Source organism: Mirounga angustirostris, unplaced genomic scaffold (assembly GCF_029215605.1).
Source record: "Mirounga angustirostris isolate CCGP_5_RB_7025 unplaced genomic scaffold, mMirAng1.0.hap1 SCAF_5, whole genome shotgun sequence".
Classification (NCBI taxonomy): domain Eukaryota; kingdom Metazoa; phylum Chordata; class Mammalia; order Carnivora; family Phocidae; genus Mirounga; species Mirounga angustirostris.
In genome coordinates, this window is record NW_026991713.1 from 177,148,494 (window position 1) to 177,172,792 (window position 24,299).

The 24,299-nt window shown below is 48.9% G+C and overlaps 1 protein-coding gene across 13 annotated transcripts in view; it reads right to left on the reverse strand.

Annotated features, from left to right (window-relative positions):
• The window catches only part of SDK1 (sidekick cell adhesion molecule 1), an 854,344-nt gene that overhangs the window by 181,329 nt on the left and 648,716 nt on the right, over window positions 1-24,299 (reverse strand). For all 13 annotated transcript variants that reach the window (XM_064593372.1, XM_064593371.1, XM_064593374.1 and 10 more), the window contains 3 exons: window positions 8,307-8,454; window positions 7,262-7,402; window positions 2,562-2,743 (listed from right to left, as the gene is read on the reverse strand). In XM_064593372.1, coding sequence (XP_064449442.1) covers window positions 2,562-2,743; window positions 7,262-7,402; window positions 8,307-8,454 — 471 coding nt within the window. The remainder of the gene's footprint in view (window positions 1-2,561; window positions 2,744-7,261; window positions 7,403-8,306; window positions 8,455-24,299) is intronic.

The following is a 24,299-nucleotide window of genomic DNA, read 5'->3' on the forward strand; positions in this document are numbered from 1 at the left end:
CCTCCCCTGCCAACACCTGTCAAGCACCAAGCACGCCCAAGGGACAGTATCCCAACGCTGCGGTCAACGAGGGTCTCACCCCTGACTTATCCTGGGGCTCAGGCTTGCCCCTCAAACAAAGGAGGGTCAGGGTGGACGGTGCTTCCTGGTGAAGACTCAGAGGCTGTTGCCAAGTCTGAGAAGCTGTATCAGGTGACCAAGGGTTGGGTGTAGGATGAGGTGTACGGCAGGGTCTGGAAACAGCGGGAAAAGACCCACTGCATTCCAGAAGCACGGGGTCCTTTCCCCAGGGTGTTACAGTCATGTGAGCATCAGGAAGAGCCTAAAACATGGCTAGAGGAGAGGGCTCGTGTCCCCCAGAAGGAGGATAAAGACGCCCGTGTTTCCTATGCCCACGCCGGTTAGGAGGGAGCAACGTTGAAGCAGAAATGCCTGCAGGGAGGGAAGATGTGACTTATGACCACTCCCCTGGGTGCCCCTGAGACCTGCAGGGGCTCCGGGCTCAGGACTCCAACACCAGCCACCCAACGCCCAGACAAAGGAAGACGACCCAGCTGCATAAGCTGAGATACGGATGCGGAAACTACACACAGGGCATCAATCAGGGATGTCAGCTCATCCAGAGTTTAAAACAAGAGTGATACCAGGAACCATACTTGCACGGAGAGCTGAGACGCCATGTTCTCACCTAGCAGAGGAAAGCGAATCCTTGCACCAAGCAGAAGCATCCCCAGTCAGTCCTTCCATCCCAGAAGTGGGAGCCCGCCCACCCGCCGCCTCCGCCTAGGCTGGCATCCTGGCGTTTCAGAGCAGCCAAGCTCCAGCTGGCCAGTGTTCAGTTCCCTTATGCGGGAGCGGCTGCAAACCAAGCCTGCCCTGTTCGAGCCGGTGCCCTGCCAGCAATCCGAGGAGGGGCGGGCCCCTCCGGTTCTCAGGCCCAGTCCCACGCACAGGGTGCTGTTGAGAGGCTCTTGGCGGGAACAGAGGTAAAGCTAGTTTAAAAACGGTGAAGCAGCGCCCAAACGTACCAGCCCGCCCTCCTCACGGCCAGCATCAGCTCAGCAGGGAACCCGTCAATTCATGGCCAAATCATTGCCCTTCGGCCTGGAGTCCCTGTGGCCGCTGGGGCTCCCCCTCAGCTCGCCTGCACACCTGCCGACAGGTTCATCCTCCTTTTTGCTCCTCTCACTGCTCTCAACCTTCAATGGCTCCCCAGTGCCAACCGAGTCAAAGCCAAACTCTAAGTCCGCAAGCCCTTCTTGGCGAGGTGGAGATGTGCTTCCCCGTGCCCGGCACAGGACTCAGATGCTCCAGCACCAAAATGAAGCAGTCGCAGTTAACAGTAATAGAGAATTGTTAATGGCAATATTCATTATTTTAAGTATTTCCCAATTTATTGTTATTTTATTAAGTAGACGAAGTAAAGCAAACATTAATTGTCCAGGTGCTCAGCTGTCTCCACTTTCCAAAGAGTAATCAAGCCTCACATGCAGATGAGCGGGTACTTCCTGGCTGTCTTGCATTTTAAATATTCCTGCCAGTGAAATATTTCCCTGCGGAAGCAGAACTGACTACGCTTCATTTATAAAGGAGGCTTTATGGACTTACGGATGATGACAGACAGCCAATCGATAAGGGATGATATAACAGTATGTAATATCAAGGAACATTAGGTCTCTGACATGATTTGGGGAGAGAAGTGGGCAGTTGGAAACCTTATCATTTGAAAAAGGTCAAGGCCTGGTGGCAATAAAAACGCCTAAGCAAATAAACTCACACCTGTGAGTCGGCAGAGGCTAAAAGTGCCGAATGAGAGGAGTTGCCCATTTTGTGGGGGAATTGCTTCCCCGGACCAGGATCGGGGTGCTGTGGGCATGCACAGCCACTCCAAGACAGGGTCCACTTTTTCCTGCCGAGCCTTCCTGCGGCTGAGACCCAGGTCCTCCAGAACACAGCGGGGATCAGCCTTAAAATGATGGGGTTGGGGCGTAGCCTACGAAGGTAGGACCCACCGGCTCTATGTCATTCTGCCTGGCCATTTTGGGGAGGGTGGGCCTGGGGAGGGGTTTTTACGGATTTAGTAAATTGTTTGGCTGTGTAACTAAAAATTAAGAAAACAAAACAAAACAAAAAGAAATGCACCAAGTTGTAAATTCCTTTACCAGTAATCACCCTGCAGTACTAAACACAAAATTCTAAATAAGCCCTCTCTTTGAAGAGCATCCGCGGTATCGCCTGGGACTCCAGGGAGAGCTTTACTGTGAATCGCACCATCGCTCTGTTTAGAAACAGGCGGTGGCATGATCTTTCCGAGAGCCCATGCACTAGCTGAAGGGTGCGTTACCACCCAGAAGACAGCAGCTCGGATGCTGTCTGTGTCCTTCTACGGTACAGCTGTTGTTTAGGAACAGAGAGACTGAGTAACGTGAGTGATGGATTTCCTTCTCATCGCCCCCGAGAGGCTCGGGCCCTTTCTTTTCATTTCTCCCACGCTCCAGACAAACTCAGCGTGGCCTGCTCCCCAGCAAAGACCGGGCCACCGCGCAGGAAGGCAAGCTTACCTCCTTGGAGGGTGTATTCGGTCACGGCCCTGCTGAAGACGCCCAGGCCCGCCCCGTTGTAGGCTGCCACTTGGATCTCGTACTGCGTCCAGATGATCAGCTCTGTCACCAGGCAGTAGGTGACCTCCGGGCTGGTGATGTTGCGCTGCTGGTGTTCTCCCGGCAAGCCTGCCAGGCGGTACCTGCAGCAGAGCAGGGAGAAACGGCTGGAACCAGGCAGCGGGCGCACCCGCACTCGCTCGGTGCAGTTGGAGGGAAACGAGGTAAACAGACGAGAGTGAAGACAGAGGTCAGCCCCAGACAACACGGCTTCCTAAGCCAGCCATTCCAAAAAGGGGTCGTTGAGTCTCACAGCGATCATAAGCTCTGGGCAAAACGGTTAAGGAAAAGTGACGGCTTTTTAAGTGTGACTCGTCTGGGGAGCACAGTGACTTAGTGCCGAAAGTTCCAGCCATGATTTCTGCCGGGGTGTTGCCATAAACGGACAACTTGGGAGCAACGCTCTCCTCCCGCGGCTCTGAAATGGGGGAGAAGCAGAGAAGCTTCTCGGCCTGCTCTTCCCTCTGGGCTTCTAGATTTGTTCACGTGGGTCCCAGCGCCGGAACGAGTGGCTTCCGGTACTAGTCCGTTGCTACAGGACAGGCTGCTCTGCAGGGGAGTTTCCCGGACGAGATGGGCGAAGGGGTTAACTGTACGGTGACGGGCGGTGGCCAGACTCACCGGGGCAATTACTCTGCAGTGTATACAGAGTGAATTATTACGGTGTACGCCTGACAGTAACAGGGTTACAGACCAACTTTACCTTGATGTTAAAAAAGGCAACGTGTAGAATAAACAGAATAATTCACTCCCCCCCACAAAGACATAAATCTAAAGTTGTATTTATTTTAAAAAGTGACAAACACGACTCTGGACTTAGAAAACGTATAAATTAGGAAATTGCCATGTGTGAAGGACTTTTGTAGCATTATTTGGAAGAGCAAATGCTTTTCCTGATTTTGTTTTTAGAAGGGGATTGGTTCCCCGGGGCCAAGCGAGGGGCATGTGCTGGGAGGACCTGCCTTGGCCATCCTGCGGCTTCAGAAACACCCAAATCCTGTCCAAGCAGCAGCTCTTCGCCTCGGGAAGATGCGGCCTTGTCTGATGAGGGGGAGAGGGTGAAGATGGAGGGGACCCTGGGCGAGGGACCCCCGACGACGGGTTGGGGTCCGGTTCCCCACCGACACTGAGCCCCACCGCAGGCTGCGGAGGATGCCCTGTTCCCTGCGCCATCCCGGGCAGGGGGACGCCCCAAAGGGGCCCGGTGCACAAAGGGGAAGCCCGCGCCAGGCTGCTGCCGTCGGGAGAAAGAACCCCCCCGATTCGGGCCCTTCCAGGGAAAACAGCTCTCCAAAGAGAACGGCAGCTACAGGAGCGGTACGGAAGTGCGGGGAAGGCAGTAAAAGGTTCTTGGTGAAAACCCGGATTTTCCAAGGGCGGAAAAGCTCCTGTTGCTACAGACCATACAGGCGAGGCCTGTGGCGGGAAGACTCAGGGCCAAGAGCAGGCAGCTCAGCAAGAAGGCTCCAGGCCTCCTGCCTCCTTCTGCCTGAAGCAGCAGCTCGCGGGGCGGGGGGCGCAGGGCGCCAGGGACGGGCAAAAGCGAAGGCTAATGTCTCACCCCGCATTTTTGCCTCATAGTCCATCCACTTCTGACACCTCCTGAATTGGTATTCCTTTACTGAACTGCCTGCACCCAGCAAGTGTGGGTGCGCTTCCTAAGCAGGGGGTTAGGTTCATTTACATGACATCATGGTCTTCAAGGCGGCCCCCAGGGAGAGGCCTGGCATCGAGTAACCCACGTGCCAGATATTCCCGCTTAAATTCCCTGTCTACAAAATAAACAGCACTGAGACAATTAGCCATTTGGAAGAAGGTAAGCATCGGCCCCACACCCAGGGTCACCTGGCATGTGAATGGTGCCCAGGACCACTTACAACCAACATGGCGCGTGCTGGGCACGATCGCTTAAGAAGAGCTCATTAGTGTGGACCCAGCACTACACAATACACATTCCAGGGAAAAGCAAAGAGGTCAGCTCCAGAAGGCTTAGGCTGGGAAGAAGACCGACACGCTGCATGGCCTCAAGCGAAGTCTTAACATCTCTGAGCCCTGGTTTTTAACTCCCGAAAATGACATCATCATAATGGCCTTTCACAGGGTTGTCGCAAGAATAAAATGAAACAATGGGTGCCAAAGAGCCGTGACAGTGTAAAGCCCGCCATAACTATTTCTGGTTTGGAAACACTGCGCAGCTAGGAAGGATACTAAGCCGAGACACTAAGCCGCATCCTCTCCTAGACCCCTGTTCATACAATCACGCCAAACAAACCACGGGATTCGTGTCTTGGAAACGGGCTGTCCTCCTTTCTGCAGCAGGCAGGTTGGTCCATTCTGACCCGTGGCTCAGGGTGCTTTTGTAATATTCACAGGATGTCTGGGAAGGTCACAATTAAAAGGAAAGTGCAGGGCATCGTCCTCTGACTGGTGGGATACGTTGCCTGGGAGACTGTCTCAGACAGAATGATTTTTTTATATGGAAATAAACAGGAGAATGTTTTTAAAGGACATAACCCCTATGCTCCTCTCAAAGAAGCACCCTGCCCATTATTATAAATATTTTATTACTGCGCACACATCCTAACTACTTCTTACAGCTGGAGCCACAACAGTGATTTATTTCCATTTTGTTTCTTCCTGGATTCTGCTGTGCCTCTGACACAGACACTCGAGCCCTGGAGGATACACAGTTGCAAACAGAGCTGATTTGCAGACCGGAGGATTATTCGGAAATGTTTCCAAGCAAATTCATTTTGGCATGGGTCTTTAATTTCTGAAAACTTTGAAATTCACAGGCCTTGGCTACCCTCGTTTTAGGACTTTCTTGATTTAAACCCCTACAAATACAGACGCCCTCTCTCCCAGCACTTAACACCATCACACAAAATCCTTTTAACGGTGGTAATCCCACAAAATAGAGAAACGTGCAGTTCCTGATGGGGCCTTGTAACATCAGAGAGATTTTATTATAAAAGTCCTCGCCCCGAGCTTGGTTCTGTGGGTTGACTTTTAAAGCCCTTACTTGGCAGCTGGAGCCTGAGGAACCTTCTCTGTGTGCTCAAGACGAGGTGGAGGCAGCCGAGATGACAAGCATGTGTAGGGCCAGGTGGGGAGGGCAAGGAAACTATTTTCATTAGCTGACGAGCATGGGACATGAGTGACAGCTCTGGGATCTGAGATCTGGGCCTGTGTGCAGTGGGAAGCCCCAGCCTGTTTTCGGGAGGGAACTGGGAACTGCCCCGAGCCCACAGGTGCCCCCTGCCTGAAGGGGCCAGTTCAGAGTCTCTTGTTGAAAGGGGGGAGTGCACTTGGGGGCAGAGTGACCAAAGGGGCCCCAAGTGCTGATTCCAGTCCTCCAGCTCCATGTACCCTGAGGGACAGCCACATTTAAACCACTTCAGGTAGATAATGATCTAGCTTGTGTTTAGAGGATAATTCACAAGCTTGAGGAAGACTTGGGAAGAGCAGTGAAGTGGTTGTGATGGGCTAATATGACGTGCATGTGGATAAATGTGTGTTAAACCAGGAGTGGATGATTACAACAATAGATACTGGAAGGAGTGGTCCTCCGTATGCAAAGAGCACAGAGCTAGAGAAGCTACACTTTTGTAACTAAGACATTACATTTAGCCCCTTTCGACCTCTGTTAAAACCCAGTATTTGCTGACCACAAGCTCAGCAAAGGCACGGGCCTGGCATTGAGAGGAAGGTAGTGATGGACACCCATGGCTCTTGCCTCATAAGGCTGCGGAGGGAGACAAAGTGCATGTCGTTGAACAAATACGTCCGTGGCTGTAGAAGAGCTTTCATAAATACCCTTTAATATTGCTTTACTTTTTCCTGTTCCCTACTGGCATCAACAAACCACTGCAATTACCACATTTGGTGCAATTTCAAGATTAGCAGTAGTTTTGGCAAAACAGATTTCTTTTCTCTAACCCAGCCAAGTTCTTGTAGAGTCCTCTCAATGTTCCTAGAAGCCTGACTGCCCCTTATAAGGCAGAGGAAGCAAACGGGCCGCCCTTTGGGCCCTATCTGGTCTGTGGAGGTGTGAATTTGGCCTGCTCTGTGTTTCAAAACATACTGACTTCATTTCCGACATTTAGAAACTGTGAGATCACATGTAAAAAGCTAGAGTTTTAAAAATCTCTTTGAAACGCTAGAAAACCTGGCAATACTGAACATAGGAGCTAGCCTGGTAACAACCGGCCAGCAATGAAACCAACTGCATTATTATTAATTAAAAGTTATTCTATTAATAATGCATGCCCCTGGTAAAAACTGAAACAGAAAGGAAAGATTTGGAATGAATAGCATGGCTTGACGCAGACTTAGAATATCCCTCTTCATTCTTCTACCAAAATGCAACCATTGATACACACATGGACATGCTACGGTTGGATATGCAGAAGCTGCCCCTGCAAGGCTACCCACAGCTGCTTGTTTGCCACAGTCCCCACCACTCCCTAGAGTAGGACACTGGCCTGATTCTCTTGATTACTGTTGGGCTCCTACAGACCTTTGAGTTTGCAATCCCAGCAATACAGACCCCTGACTCTTTATAACGACAGTCTAAAAATGGCCAAACACAGGCTACTTGCCTGAGGATGTACCCACGCAGCACCCCATTGTGCTCTGTTTCTGGGGGTGGCTGCCACTGGACCATGATGGACTGATTGGTACGCCCACTGGCCACGATATTCTTTGGCGGAGCACTGGGCGGCTCTTCAGGTAACATCAACCTAGAAATAGAATATGGGGAGGGAAAGAGAGATCAGCATCTGAGACAAACGGTCCCCATTGGCATTCTCTGTCTGGCTGAATCTGGAGCCTAACTATTTACCAAAATCAAGTGATGAACAAAGCGAAGCACACAGCTGATCAAACTCAAAGGACATGCACGAAATAGGTACAGCAAATCAACATAATAGAGAATCAGTCCAGCCAGCAACCAGGAAGACACAGGAGGTGACCTTATTCTGTCTGGATAACCCACAGCACCTCCACTCTGGGAAGGGATTACAAGCCTGAGTGAGCCAGGCTGCCGGCCCACAGCCTGAGACACCTTCCAAATTATTTTTTTCTTTGGCTCTTTCAATATTTCTCATACCAAACGCCCACATTTTGAAAAAAGTCACGTAGGTCTCAACTCTTCCACTATTTGGGCCCAGCGAATGCTCAGGTTGGTTGGGAGGGCACACTGAAATGGGGTGAAGCCATGGTCCCAGGTCAGGACCACCCCCAGCACGCCGTGCCCTGCCAGACGCTCGCCTGCCAAGATGGCAGCACCAGCTCCTGTCCTGCCGGCAGCCCGGGTGGACAGAGGGCACGAAGACACGGTCAAAGCACCTCACCCCCTGGATACAGGGGGCTGTGCTCTCAGGAACGCCTTGTGTTGGTGCAGCTCGAGCACCACGGAAGTCGGAGAAACTTCCCTCAGAGCAATGAAGGAAAATCAGCGCGTCCAACACACAAGTGACCGTGTTCCTCTCTTCGTTCTAGTCTCTCCTGCACACATTTTTGCCACCGCTCCTAAGGGACGGAGGTTGATTCCTTCCATCAACCTCCTCCTCCTACTGGATGCTTGGTCTTGCTTCCGGGCCCAAGCTGCCCCACGTCCCCACTGCGGGCTGAGCGATCACACACCTGCTTGTCTCTGCGCTGTACTGGCCCTTGCCCACTTGATTCACGGCACACACCCTGAATTGATAGGTGCGAGCTGGAGTCAGGCCACGCACGGTGACACCTGTCATCTCGGGGCCGACGTTTGACAGATGTACTTTCCATGGAGAGTCTGAAAGAATGAGCAAAAGGAATTCAGAACCATACAAGCACATGTCTGAATAATAATAAGGGAATGCAAGCTACATTTCCATAAGTTCTCTCATTTGCTTTCCTGGCAGATGGAGTGGTTATCCCCATTCCACAGAAGTGGAAACCAAGGCTCGTGGCCACGTGGCTAGCCACCGGTAGCCACTGGGCCCGGCACTGAACCCCAAGACCGCCCATCGTCCTCACGCTGCTGTCAGCAAGTAAAGTGGCTTTTCCTTCAACCTGCATATGGCAGTTTGAACAGAACCAAAATATTCCTCATTCCCGCGTTCCCTGTCAGCTCACACGGTGAGGCAGATTGCAGACTTGTCTCCCAGAAAAGGATGCCGCACATGTCACCAAATGATAAATAAAAACTATATTCATTAACATCTTAATAAAAGAGGAAATGAGCATGATAAAGACAGATGGGCTGTGCATTTTGCAACCCATCTGCGTGGTGGCCCATTACAGCACCACACCCCTCAGTGGCTTTGGCTGGAGAGAGACGTAATGAAATTCGCAGCTAGTTTAGAATATCTTTGCACCCAGCTTTCCGGCAGGTGTGGAAGAGCGACTCTGTCAGCCAAATGGGCTCTTGCCTGCAAGGCTTCAGAGGGTTCTGCTGGGGTCCCACACCTTTGTGGGATTTTTTTTTTCTTTTTCTTTTTTTTTTTTTTTGGTGCAGAGTTGAAACATGCTTTCGGCCTGATCATTTAGTAGAATGATGCCCTGGAATGAACAAGACCTGGCAATGACTTTGAACACCCACTGTCACTTCTCATTTGGAATCGTCATGATGCCTGAGCTGCATTTTCAAGTTTTCGGTGAGGTGAAATTGGGGGGAAGGGGTTCTTGTGGAAATCAAACCGTCTGTCTTCTTCCTTGGAAGTGGTGCCCAAATCCCTTTCACCCACACTGGAGACGGTCAGAGAGAGGAGAGCCATGATTTCCACTATGGCATTGGGCAGCGATCGGATTGCGGAGGACATCAGCCACGGGTGCCCTCCACACGCCGGATCACTGCCACTTTGGCAAAAACCTAAAGACCTAACTATGAGGGTTCACAAGTCTGTGCCGGGGGCTCATCGGAAATGTGCGCTGCTTCCTTAGGAGTCACCAAGAAATAACCACAGCCTGCTCCAAGATGAAATGAGCCTCTCAAGGGGAACTTGTGTTGGCTCTCACGCCGAGCCGTCTACAACGAAGCTGGACTCTGTTAGCTAGATTCCTCGACAAAAAGTTATGCCGCTCTGGAGCAGGATGCCAGTTGGGCTACAAAGGCTGAATCTTTTTAATTATTTCAAATAAAGCTGCTTCCAAAAACGGCTTTCTGGGAATGCAGTCCTCAGCACCAGCTGGGCATTTCAGTGTTCTTGGCTTTTGATTTTCAGTGATATAGGTAATCTATGGTTGATGAGGATCCCTTGCTCTTTATGTTTCCTTAAAAGTGCAACGTGTGCATCCCCAGTGAACTACGAAAAACCTCACACTGATTTCTCTTTTTTGCGCTGGGAGTCTGAGACCCTTCTAGAAGCATCAGACAGCTCATGGTGGTCTGGTTTGCTAAGCAGCTCCCCTACAGGAAAGAGCCATTTGTCCACATGGACGATGCAAGAGCCCTCCCTTGCATCCATGTAACTGCTGGTGGGGAGCAGCACCTCTCCCTGCCAAGCCACACTCCAGCGGAGATACAGTTTTCCTTTGGAAGACAATGGATGCAGAGTGGTCACAGTTGACTACGCTCTCCTGTAGACTGCTGTTCACTTTTGTTTGAGCTTCCTCTGTAAAGCTGGGGGCGGGGCAAGTCAAAACCACAGGGAGATCCACCTCACAACCACGGGGATGACTACTATAAAGAAAGCAGAAATGGCACGTGTGGGCGAGGGTATAGAGAAGCTGGAACATTCGTGCACAGTTGGTGGGGATGTGAAATGGGGTGGACGCTGCAGAAACCAATATGGCGGCTCCTCAAGAAACTAAAAATAGAACTACTTCAAAATATATACCCCAGTGAAATGGAAGGAGGGTCACAAAGAGATATTTGTTATGAACCCATGTTCATCGATGGATGGACGGATGAACAAAATGTGTCTAGCCCTACAACGAAATATTTTATTATTCAGCTTTGAAGAAGAAGAGATTGACACACACTCCACCAGGGCTAAACCTTGAAAATAAGGCAGTCACAAGAAGACAGGTTGTGTAGGATCCCACTGATGAGGCCCCTGAGGTCCACTGAGGTCCCTGGAGGAGTCAGATCCGCAGACACAGAGGTAAATGGTAGCTGCTGGGGCAGGGCGGCGGGGGGGGGGGGGGGTGGAGATGGGGAGTCACGTTTAATGGATACACGGTTTTAGTTTTGCCAGATGAGAATGGAGATGGGTGGCACAATGTGAATGTACTAAACACCACTTAACTGTACATTTAAGAATGGCTAAGATGTTAAGTTTTATGTTATGTATGTATTACCACAATAAAACTTTTTTTTTCAATGGGGAAGAAAAAAATGGGGAAATAACATAGAACTCCCGAAACCGTCATTGGTTTGAAGGAGAAGTAAGCTGATGCATCCAGGCCCTGCTGGATGGGCCTGTCCCCCTCCCACTGCCCCTCATCCGTCTCTACCTCCCCACCCTGTTCCGGGACGACCTGCCTGGCAGAGCTGGGCTCTTTCTTACCCATGGGGAGACGGCCCAGGACTATCGCATTCTTCACCCAAATGTTCCTGCTCTTCCTCCCTCTCTGGGCACTGCAGCTCCCTGTCTCTGTGTCCTGAGTCAGCTGGCTCCAGCCCTGGGGTTCCCGGGGTCTCTCTCCACCCACACCTGGGCAGACCTTCCCTTTGCAGACTCCCTCCTTGACTGCTCTAAGTCAAGAGGGCCACCTGCTTCCTGTGGGACTGATGCAGCGCTCAATAAAACTTATCTTCCATCCCTCTCTTCCTGCAGACCTCAGTGTCTGTAAGCGAATGGCTCACCTGCTCATTCAGGTACAGAGTCCAAGGTCAGAAAGAGGCAAACTCAAAAAGACGGTGGCCGAGTCCGCTGACAGAGCCGATGCGTGTCAGCACGAAGGGGGCAGAGAGCACCCCACGCCGCCTCTCCCACCCCACATGCCCTCCCTCCCAGGTTCCGCTCAGAGTGTAGACAGCTCCTCCAAGTGTGTGACCTGAGCAGCGGGATCTGCGGCCCCATCTGCCTGGGCAACAAGGGCCTATTAATCTGCCCTGTACCCGGGGGCTCGGCTCAGGCCTCTGGATACGTCTACAGAACTCCACTTATTCTTTTCCCTCTCCCTCCTAGAAGATAAAAGGTCTGGCAGGAAGAGAGATTAAACTGAAAACTAATACAAATGAACCCGATCCATCTCATGGGCCCTCTGATTTGTACTAAAAAAAGAGAGGAACAAAAAAAGTGGTTTGGGAAGGATTTGCTCCCTCACAAGGCTCTGCACTGCAACCTTGCTGAGAACCGTTAAAATGTAAAGAGCAGGTCTGTCCCTGACAATCCGTAAGCAAAATCCCTTTAAAAGACGCTCCTCCTGGTCCTCAGACAGGAGGGGCTGAGATGTGGAAGATTCTTTTGATAAAGGAAACCATCCCATAAACGTTTCCATTAGCTTTTTTCCTCCCCTTCAGGGATGCCTCTTGTACCTCTGATCTCGAAGCCGAAGGAATTTTGGTATTCCTCAGCCAGGCTATTAAACAAACCTCTACCCCACACGGGCATCACTGGCCTTTCTCTTGGCTTCAAGTGCCCAGAATCCGCGAGGAGTTAATCACTCCTTTGCTCTGTCGATTGGTGAAAAAGCGGGCGGTTTTCAATCGTCACAAATGTACTGGAAGCTTTTTTATTTCCAATAAAAAAGAGCCTTACCATGTTCTCAATTAAAGGTATCCGAGGAAGGAAAAGACTTTTTCAAAGAAAATTTTCATTGCCAGAGGGACCATAATTATTACTGACACCTGATGTCTGTGTGGCAGCTTGCAGTCTGGACGTGAATTCATAGCCGTAACCACGCGAATCTTCTTGGGGAGGAGGTATATACGAGAGGAAAACCCAGACTCAGGGAGGTATAAATAATGCCCCCTGTCCTTACAGGCCACCACCTCCTAGACTTGGGAGCAGATTGAACATCACTAAAAGAGCAGCTGGGCCTCCAGCGTCTCCTTGTGAGAGGCAGTGGGAAGTACCGAGCAACACCCAGGCGGCAGACATTCCCACACACACAGACGCACACATGGGATCCAAGAAAACACATGGAACCAAAAGCTGATGCAAACTCATTCTGGTCTCTGGGCAATTAAAGAGATGCAGGAACAATTAAATGACCACAAGGAAGCAATCGGTGTGGGACATTCTGCAGGACAGACACCCTGGTCTCTGCACCAGACGACAGCAGGGGAAAGGGACACGGGGCTCTTGTTGATCAAGAGACAGAACCACCAAAGCAATGGATGGACCTTGTTTGGATCTGGATTTGGATTCAAAAGAATCAACCATGAAAAGTCAATTTTTAAAAAAGCATTTGAAGATGACACAAAGAAATGGAAAGACATTCCATGCTCATGGATTGGGAGAACATATATTATTAAAATGTCTATACTACCCAAAACAATCTGCACATTTAATGCAATCCCTATCAAAATGCCAATAGCACTTTTCACAGAGCTGGGATAAACAGTCCTAAAATTTGTATGGAACCAGAAAAGACCCCAAATAGCCAAGTAATCCTAAAAAAAAAAAAAAAAAAAAAGCAAAGCTGGTGGCATCACAATTCCGGACTTCCAGCTCTATTACAAAGCTGTCATCATCAAGACAGTATGGTACTGCCACAAAAACAGACACATAGATCAATGGAACAGAATAGAGAGCCCAGAAATGGACCCTCAACTCTGTGGTCAACTAATCTTTGACAAAGCAGGAAAGAATACCCAGTGGGAAAAAGACAGTCTCTTTGACAAATGGTGTTGGGAAAACTGGACAGCCACATGCAAAAGAATGAAACTGAACCACTTTCTTACACCCTACACAAAAATAAATTCAAAATGGATTAAGGACCTAAATGAGAGACAGGAAACCATTAAAATCCTAGAGGAGAACACAGGCAGTAACCTCTTTGAAATTGGCCATAGCAACTTCTTTCTAGCTATGTCTCCTGAGGCAAGGGAAACAAAAGCAAAAATAAACTATTGGGACTTCATCAAAACAAAAAGCTTCTGCACAGCGAAGGAAACAATCAACAAAACTAAAAGGCAACCAACAGAATGGGAGAAGATATTTGTAAATGACATATCTGATAAAGGGTTAGTATCTAAAATATATATAAAGAACTTATAAAACTCAACACCCAAAAAACAAAGAGTCCAGTTAAAAAAATGAGCAGAAGACATGAACAGACATTTTTCCAAAGAAGACAACCAGATGGCCAACAGACATATGAAAAGGTGCTCAACATCATTCATCATCAGGGAATTGCAAATCAAAACTGGAATGAGATAGCACCTCACACCACTCACAATGGCTAAAATCAACAACGTAAGAAATAACAAGTGTTGGTGAGGATGTGGAGAAAGGGGAACCCTCATGCACTGTTGGTAGAATGCAAACTGGTGCAGCCACTCTGGAAAACAGTATGGAGCTTCCTCAAAAAGTTAAAAATAGAAATACCCTATGATCTAGTCATTGTACTGCTAGGTATTTACTCAAAGGATACAAAAATACAGATTCAAAGGGGCAGCTGCACCCCGATGTTTATATTTATAGCAGCATTATCTACAATTGGCAGATTACGGAAAGAACCCAAGTGTCCATTGACTGATGAATGGATAGACAAGAAGTGGTATATACATGCAATGGAATTTTGTTCAGCCATAAAAATGAATGAAATCTTGCCATTTGCAACAAGACAGAGAGAGCTAGAGAGCATAATGCTGAGTGAAGTTAAGTCAGTCAGAGAAAGACAAATACTGTATGATTTCATTCCTATGTGGAATTTAAGAAACAAAACAAACAATCATGGGCAGGGAAAGAGAAAAACCAAGAAACACTCTTAAATATAGAGAACAAACTGGGGGTTGCTGGAGGGGAGGTGGGCTGGGGGATGGGGTAACTGGATAATGGGCATTAAGGAGGGCACGTGTCCTAATGAGCACCAGGTGTAGTAGGGAAGTAATGAATCACTAAATTCTATACCTGAAACTAATATTACACTGTATGTTAACTAACAGAATTTAAATAAACACATAAAAAAAGCAATTCGGGACATATAAATATGGACTGAGTATAAGATGATATTAAGGATTGCCATTAATTTTGTTGTGTGTGACGTCATTTAGTTGAGCTATTTACTGAATCACTTAAGGTTGAAATGACATAATGTCTGGGATTTCCTTAAAAATACCCTAGCAAAACAAAAACAGAACAAAATGAAAGGTGGGGACTCAATGAAACCAATATGGTCATATGTTGATGGTGTCAAAAGTGAACGCATGAATACCTCTGTGTATGTGTCACACTTTTCATAATAAAAAGTTTCTAGAAAGTGACTGTTAATCGCAACATTGCCAGCATTGAGCATTGTGACCGTCTTAAATCATATGTTTGGTAGATGAAAAACGCGATTTCACTGATGCTTTGCCTTGTATTTTTTTTTTTTTTTAAGATTTTATTTATTTATTTGAGAGAGAGAGAATGAGACAGAGAGAGCACATGAGAGGGGGGAGGGTCAGAGGGAGAAGCAGACTCCCTGCCAAGCAGGGAGCCCGATGCGGGACTCGATCCCGGGACTCCAGGATCATGACCTGAGCCGAAGGCAGTCGCTTAACCAACTGAGCCACCCAGGCGCCCTGCCTTGAACATTCTTGCATTAAAACAACTTCCCCTAGGTTACAGAGCAAGTTAAGTGGAAGATTTAAGATGCACGTTTATTATTTTCTGAATTCTGATGCTGTTTTGGCTACAAGAGTCTGCATACTGTGTCTCCTAAAGTGTAAGCTTTAGGTTATGATAACAATAATATGCATAATAAATGACACCCATTTAGATAGCCACCCACAAGATAAACTCCATTAAATCGATTTTACTCACTGTTTGATCCTTTGCACCTAGAAGAGTGCCTGACATAGAGCAGGGGCTCCATCAATACTTGTTCAGCGAAAGTACCTGCCATGTCCTGGGCACCTGGGGTGACTTTATATGTACATAGTTAACCTTCACAATAATCTTGTGGCGGGTATGATTATCCTCTTGTTCATATGAGAAGGAGACACAGGGGGATGGAACCATGGATCGTGGTCTGATCTTTCTACCTGGGTAGAAACTCCCAGATAAAGGCATGTTGTTCTTCCGACTTCTCATTACTGGTCACAGTTAGTACTCAAGCTTTCAAGTCAAGAGCTTAGTCATAGAACCAGAAGCACAACTATGTCTTGGCCCAAAGCTTCCAAGAAACTCAGCCATGCCACACTCATGAGAGGCTCTCCTTCCGCACACTGGCTGTTTAAACACTGAATATAAGTACTCTGGGCTTCTTAGGAAGATACTGCACACTCAGGACAGGTGAGAATCTAAGCCTGGGCACAAGTTAAGTTGCACTTCCCACTGGTTAAAAGGCCTCTCCAGCGTCAACAGCGGTAAGGCCTGTTGATGGCACTCACCCCCGATGTGAAGGGACGGGAATGGCACTTTGCTCTGTGTTCTTCCTTTTAGAAGTCCAGAATGCTGGTCTAATCATCAGAAAAACATCCCCAAATCCCAACCTAGTGATGTCCTACAAAGCACCTGACTGGCACTCCTCAAAACTGTTAAGGCCATCAAAACGGAATGTCTGAGAAAGTGGCCTGCTGAGAGGAGCCTGAGGAGACAGATGTGGTGTGGTGTACCCATCCGGGATCCCATCCGGGACAGAGAAAAGACAGTCGTGAAGAACTGAGCGAATCTGAATAAAGCACGGACTTCAGTTAATAACAGACATGTCGGTACTGGGTCATTCACTGTGACAAACGTACCATACAGATGGAAGATGTTCATGAGAGGGGAAACTGAGTGTTGGGCTTTTGGAAATTCTCTATCTTCACAATAACTCTGCAAACCTAAAGCTGTTCTAAAATAAATCTGACGAGAAGAAGAGGCCTGTCCGTCAGTGGGTTGATGTGGACCAGGCGGGGAAGGGACAAGCTGGGGCACGCGGAGTGGGACCTGCGCTGGGAGGCCCTGCGTGCTCCACGGGACAAGGGAACGGAGCTGGGCATGTGAGCTCACACAGGGAGGCATGCACAACAGGGTCAGGGCGAGTTTCAAGCCACTGCCACCGTTCCTGACACTGGAGCCCGGGACGATGGGGCTGTCCCACTGTCCCAGACGCGGCTCACTTCATCTCTCAGTGTTTGAGGTCCTGCCGTCTGTGGGGTGGAGGGACAGCAAGGGGCCGCGTCCTCCGCAGCTGTAAACAGTAGTCGCCGACGGCCTTCATGGTAGGAGGCTAGCGTCCACTCTGGAAGGCGCAAGGACGGAGGGGCCTTGAGCTCTCAGCCCGCATCTGCACTGGCCCTGCCCGAGGCCCCGCAGAGACCCTTCTGGTTCTGAATAGTTTTCCCTTAGTGAGAGCTCTAAAACGACATCAGCCATCCAAAACCTGAGTCCACCCACAGAACCGCATGCCCACTAAGTAATGCAAGAAGGTTAAAAAAAAAATACATATACATATAAAATATATATATTAATTACATACAATTACATATAAATTTTATATACATATATAAATTATATATGTATATAAAAGTTATACATGTATATAAAAGACATCACAAAAATACCTATTCATTAACAAAAACTTGGAAAATAGAGTGTGAGAAAAAATGAAACAAAACAGGCATGGGGCATTCTATTGCTTTTTAAAAACCATTTTCATGAATTTTCAAGTGCTTTGTGTAATTATTTTCAAGTTTTTCGGAGACCACTCCTACCTACATTTCAGCGTCCAGCTCACTGAGTCACTGAAATTAATTTGGTGGGATGATCACCGTTTGCTTCTTGACATCCAAGTACCTGAAGTTCTGATTGTAACGTGAACCAAGAAACGAAATTTCAAGGCCCAGACAACAAATCATTTCCACCTCCGTTGGTTTGGCTGCTGGGGCTGAGAGCTAGTCCCCGCCCCCAAGCCCCTAGTCTACGCCAGGTGGAGTGGGGACTCGGAGGCAAGCTCAGCTGGCGCTACGGAACGGTGTCTCTCGGCTCATTCAGAGCTCGTCTGGACATTCAAAGAGAAGCGCAGATAATAACTAGTTCTGCGAAGGGTAAAGAAGACTCTGGTTACAAACTGTTGCAAGACCGAGAGGACTTGACTTCATAGTGGTGCTGCAGCGTCCTGCTTGGTGGGTAGACGGCACACTGGTAGGATGGGCCGTGCCCGCAACACGAGATGACAAGGTCCTCGGGATGGACCAGACGCCATCGAGGCATCACAACTATCTAGAACGAGTGAACTGAAGCACAAGTTTGGAAGAATGCAGTGACTCGACCCTGAGAGAGAAGCCTGAGATCACGGGAGGAACGGCCACAACCCGCAGAACTTCCCTGGCCTGGGAAGGGGTAGGCAGCAGGGGGCTATTCCCTACCAAAGACAAAGCCCCAAGGAGCAGAGGGTTAAAGTATGGTTTGGTGTCCCTCACTTGGGAAGGGCATTCTCTGTTGCTGACGTCATCAGAGCAACAAGAAAGTGTGCAGGGCCAGAGGGAAAAGGCACAAAGCGTGGCCTTCCAAGTCTAGAACCAAAGCGCTGAGCATTTGGGAAATTAATGAACCTCCCTCCCCCCACTAGGGAATGCGGCCAAAGTAAAGTCAGCAACGGGCTTTGGGACCTTACGCTCTTCATGTCCAAGGGACTGGGGCCTCTGCACTGTAAGACCCCAAAGGTGCTCGAGGCTTGGGTCCACAAGGGGACATGCACTCCTGGTCAGGGTGTGGGCGCTGAACTGGAGAAGCCATCCACTTCAGAGAGGTGGAGAGAAGACAGGGGGGTTGGGAAGAGGGATTGGACGAATCCAGAAGTGTAGGGGAACCGGGCTGTGGGCAGGAGCCATATCATGATTGTGGCTGGTGTGCCCCACACAACGGGTCAGACCTTGGAGAGCTCGAACCTTCGCTGGCTGGTGGCCGGGCGGAAGCAGGCGGCCCTCTCTGCATCGAAGCTGCCCCAGCCTCAGGGCAGACACATCGCAGGGGCCACGCTGCATCTGCACTGAGCAGTCCTACAGGCTAACCCAGGCAGGAATTTACCCAGCGTGTGCGATGCGTTTGGAAAGGGCCCACCAGAGATGAGCACCAGCGAGGGCTGCGGGGGCGACCTCGGGCTCCGGGCCCACCCCCGTGTCTTGCCGGAGGGCTGGGAGCCAAGAGGGTGAGAACCCCCAGCCCTCCACCTCAGCCCCTCTCTGGGCCCACGGCATAGCAAGATAACAAAGATGAGCAAGTATTTGTGACACACTCGGTCTTCCTGCACGGATTTTAAAATGGGAGCAAATGCCATTAATGTGAGGTTCAATATGCAAAAGCCCCAAGAAAAATGAGCTGAGACAGAAAATACTTCCTAACAACTCGGAGGCTATTAGTAGATACCTGTGTGAGCTATGTTTCAAAGACAGCATTAAAATGACTTGACGCATGAAGACCAAAGTCTCTGCAATTTGGGCAAGCAAAATGGCTCAAAGCCTGTCAGCTTTTAAGCACGTAATAGCAAAAGCGGGGATGAAGATGTTGAACGTATTGTGCAGAGCCAGTCAGGAACAGCTTTCACTCGGGAGCAAGTGAGCTAATGGAGAGTGGGGTGCGAGACAGCTCCCGGGCCCTGGCTGAGAAGGCTCTGGGACCACAGAAGAAAGAGCTGAGCCACACGGCTCAGAGATTATCCCTGTGAAGGACGACAGACCCTTCCTGCCTCCCCAAAGATGCTGGGAGGGGGCTGGGGAGAGGCCCCGGGCCCCAGAGAGTGCTCCCCAAAAGCTAGTCGCAGACCAGCTACTGATAGAAGATGCCCTGCTCAAGAAAGCTGTGGCCAGGACAACGTTCTAGGCCCGGGGAAAGACACAGGCCTGTGGGAAATTGCCACCTGGACCCCAAAAACGTCACCTCGGACTCAGCATGCTCCAGCCAGGTTAGCCGATGATCCGCCCAGAACAACGCCCCTCAGTGGGCTTGCAGTTCCCAGGCCCAGCCCCTGGGCTCCCAGTTGTCTTTGGCGCCCTTCCTTCCAGGGAATTCAATCACCAATTCAGAATAAGCAACCTTCCTGCTTGCTCCTGCTGCCTCTGAACCTCACACCAGGACAAAGCTGCCTGCACCCCCTGCCGGGTCCGTCTGTCGCGTTTAAGTTGCTTTCCTGCTGCATTGCTCAGTGACCTTGTATGGCCTCTGTGGATAAGGACTGTGGTCTGGCTCACTCGGTCGCTCAGTGCGTGCGCCCGTGTGCATGTGTACATATGCAGAGAGAGAGAGAGAGAGAGAGAGAGAGAGAGGTCTGCTGCTTCTAAAGAAGATTTAAACACCTGAAGTGAAAATATACATAAAATTGCATATAAAATTAAAATAAAAAATAAACAAATCCAAAATCATTAAGGATGAGAAGGCAGTGTTGAGCACCTGGGAGGACTTAGGTAGTCCAGCTAAGCACTCAGCTTAGCTCTGGGTTTCCAGGAGACCAAAGGGAAAAGTGATGTGCTGGATGGCAGAGTTTGAAAAGGAAGCTGCTAAGTTGCTTGGGAGAAATAGGCATTGTCTGGGTGGCAGAGACGCCCACTGCATGGTTGCCTCCAGCCAAGACACGGTGAGACGTGCAGAAGACCGAGACATGTTCTCCCAACCTCACGTTTCTTTTAGCACGTCTTCAGAAAAGAGCAAGTATGGTATTCACTTATGGAAGACAGTGTTCCTTTCCAAGTTAAGGAAAAATACATTAATTTGGAGTTTGAGGCTCGGGAACCTGGCATCATGATGGTGACCACGTCCCTCAGTGTGTCACCTCTGAACTGCGGAGGGCAGGACCTCAGGAATCCGCCTCAGGGCTGTGGAGCCAAGGACATTCATAGGAGGAAGTTGTAGGGTATTGCTAAATGGAATATTGTTATTTTAGGAATAATTGGCTTAGAAGAAGTTTCCATAAAGGTATTTTAAAATTCGGGGCACCTGGGTGGCTCCGTTGTTAAGTGTCTGCCTTCGGCTCAGGTCATGATCCCAGGGTCCTGGGATCGAGCCCCGCATCGGGCTCCCTGCTCGGTGGGAAGCCTGCTTCTCCCTCTCCCACTCCCCCTGCTTGTGTTCCCTCTCTTGCTGTGTCTCTCTCTGTCAAATAAATAAATATTAAAAAAAAAGATGTTTTAAAAATCCTAAGAACCATGAATGGGAAGAATGTACTAGATCATGATGAACTTGTTTCAAATCAAGATCCCGTTCATTTATATGAACTTCAGGAACAGGCTGCGTGGGGAAAGAGGCCTGCCGAGTGCTGGTCCTTGCAGGTGGAGGACAGACTGAGAAGGGCCACAGGGGAACCTCCCGGAGGATGGAAACATTTTGTACCTTATTTGAGGTAGGAGCTATGTGGTGTATGTGTATTTGTAAAAACTCACTTAAGATCTTTGTGTTTCATGATATGCAAATTATATATCAGTAAGCAACAAAAGATCAGTATCATACGTAACAGTAAACCCCTGGTAGACGTTCCACTGAGATCAGGGGATGAACAAAAGACTCGCTACTATGCTGATTATTCTTTTAAATTATCCTGGCTAACCCTGTAACATTAAAAAAAAAAAAAAGAAACAATAAGTTTTTATTATTTGGAGAAGATATGATTGTCTACCTCAAAAACTTAAGAGGATCAACTGGAAAATCGTTAGAATAAAAAGAGAATATGGAAAGCGGGTGCACAGGAGACAAACACTTGAACATCAGGACTGTCATGATACTCCAACAATGAGCTAGCTGCAAGATGGAGCAGAGAGAAAATCCTATTCCTGGCAGCAACAGGACAGAATCTTAGCACAACTTTGACACAGAAATGTAGAGCCTGTGAGTATAAGCCTGCAAACTTCCCTACATGATATAAAAAAGCAGCTAACAAAATGGAGAAGCAGGTTATTTTCTAGGTGGAAAGACAGAATCTCCAAGAGGTCAGTTCTCATAAAACTCATCATAGATTTAACATCACTAAAAAGTCAAAGGGACTATTTTTGAAAGCTGACAAAATAATTCCAATTTTTTTCCAGAAGAATAAACAGGTGACAAGAACCAGCAAAATTCTTAAAAGATGAAGGAACTTGCTTTATCAGCTATTAAAACACATTTCAGAGCTAAAACAATTAAAATAGAGACCAGGAAGAAGAACAGATGATGAATCAATGGGTCCAAATAAACCCCAAATAGACTTTTATAGAAACGGGTCCTCTTCATGTATAAAAAAGGAAAAAAAAATCCATAAATAAATGGAATATTCAGTGAATTGTGTTGGGAAAATGAGGGTCATTTAAAAAAATAAAAATCATATATCAGAATTTCCATCTAAATTCCAGATGAATTTAAAAGTTAAATGTATGAAAAAGTAAAGCTTTAAAAACAAGAGGAAAACTTACAAGAACTAGTATTTTATGCTTGTGTTGAGCTATCCAACCAAACATACAAATAATGAAAGAAATCACAGAGGAAAAGATCAACAGATTTAACTATGTAAAAATCAAATACTTCTGTATGTCAAAAAGGAATACACAAAAGAGTAAAAAGCAAACTGAAAGAATACGTGTCACACATGACAGAAAAAATCCTAAGGTTTTGATACAAAAACAGAGGAAAGGAAACTGACAGATCATAGAGAGGAAGCACAGAAAGCCAAGGAACTTGGGAAAATGTGTTCAGCAGGACCAGTAATCAAAGAAATGCAAAGTAAAAATCTTCAGAATGGAGACATAGGAGAGTATCTTTGCAAACTTGGGAGGAGGAAAAATATTCTTACAAGTCTCCTTCTAGATATTTCCATGTGTTGGTGTCCTGCCTTCATTGTGCCCTCAGGGCCTACTTTGCCTGCTGGGTAATTCATCGCTGCTGGAGGAGACCTGCGTCAGTGCCCTGCCCCCCCAGAAAAGATGACCTGGGACAGAACACCCCCCAGAGCAGGAGACCAGGGAGAGCACTCCTCTCCAGAAGGGGAGACATGGAGACAACATCCCTCCCCAGAGAAGATGACGTGGGACAGCACACCCCCAGAGCAGGAGACCTGGAGACAGCACCCCACCAGAGAAGGCGACCTGGGACACCACCCCCCACCCCCCGCCCAGAGCAGGAGACATGGGATAGTGCCCCCCTGGAGAAGATCTGGGACACCACCACCCCCAGAGCAAGACCTGGGAACAGTGTCCCCTGGAAGGAGAGACAGGGGACACTGCTGGGAGGAGATGCTACAAGGAGTTGACTAGAGACAGAGGAGCAGGGACGGGGAGAGAACTATGTGCGCATGGATCCACGAGCCATGCCTTGTTGCTAAAGCGTAACAGGCAAAGCAGTGAGTGGCTGGAGATAAATCTGGAGAGGCAGGTGGCAGGCGGATGATGAATAGCACTATGTGCCACAGTAATCAGCCTAGAATCTATTCTTTAAGCAATGAAATATCTATGGTGGAATCAGGGCTGGCCGTGTGGCTAGAAGACGGGCTAGGGACCAGTCTCCAGGCCGTGTGGACCCCTACGCACTCTGGGGGAGCTGAAGGAGATCATGGAGGAACTCAGGGCTCGCACCCAGCCCCGCCGCGGGCCCTTCTCTGAGGGGCCTCTGAAGGGTTTCTAGCAGAGTGGGGAGGCTTCACTTGGGCACATGTACATCTCGAGGGCTCCTGCTGATGGCTCGGGGAAGGCAGAGTTTGGGAGGATAACTGGAAGGACCCGTGTGATGGGGTGGCAGCCAGCAGGGGAAAAGGGGTTGCAGGAATGGAGAAGGGCAATGGGTTGGAGAAACATGTATAAGGTAAACCTTATAATTATTATATTTGTGGGGACAGAGTCAAAACGATGTCTGGGTTTCTAACTTGAGAAGGAGCAATCTCAGGGGAAACATGATGAGTTCTGGCAGTTTGAGTTTGCTGAGCCCATGGGACAGCTGGGTGAGGATGTCTGGGGACATGTGGTTACATGAGTCTGGGGTCCAGGGCCGAGGTCTAGGTCGCAAACATGTTTTAGGGAATGGCAGCACACGGGCTCACTAGCTGGGGGGCACAGAGGAGGCGAAGACCGTGGCTGAGCAAGCCAAGTGAGGAATGCTGGCATGTTAGGGGAGGAGAGGAAACGAAGTCTCCAGACGAGTCACAGGGAATGGCTCGAGGGATGGAAGGAGAAGGGCAGGACCCAAGAGGGAAGCAGGAGTCAAGCCAAGGGAACACGGTGCTCTGGGTGGCCGGAGATCAAGAGCACGGGCTGCACAGCCGTTCTGGAGGACCATGGCCACTCACTTGCACTTGGCCTTCAGGTCGGGGAGGCTCTGGCCTCCGCGGAGAAGAGCGGACGGCATGGCTAAGAGATGAGGAGGAGGAGGTGATTCTCTGGTGAGGCGGAAAGAGCCAGGAGGGAAGGAGAGCTGGAAGGCAGAGGGTGGCCGGGTATTAAGTCCTGGCAGACATGGGACAGTGGGGCTGGCTTTCAACTCACAAGGGACTGTGGTGATTCCCTCTCTGTGCTTTAAGTAAGCTCTAGATATTTATTAGTGAGCATGCCTAACTTTAATAATAAAAATTACAAAGTTATCTTATATTTTAATTCAAGTATTTTAAGGTGTGATGGCAAAACCA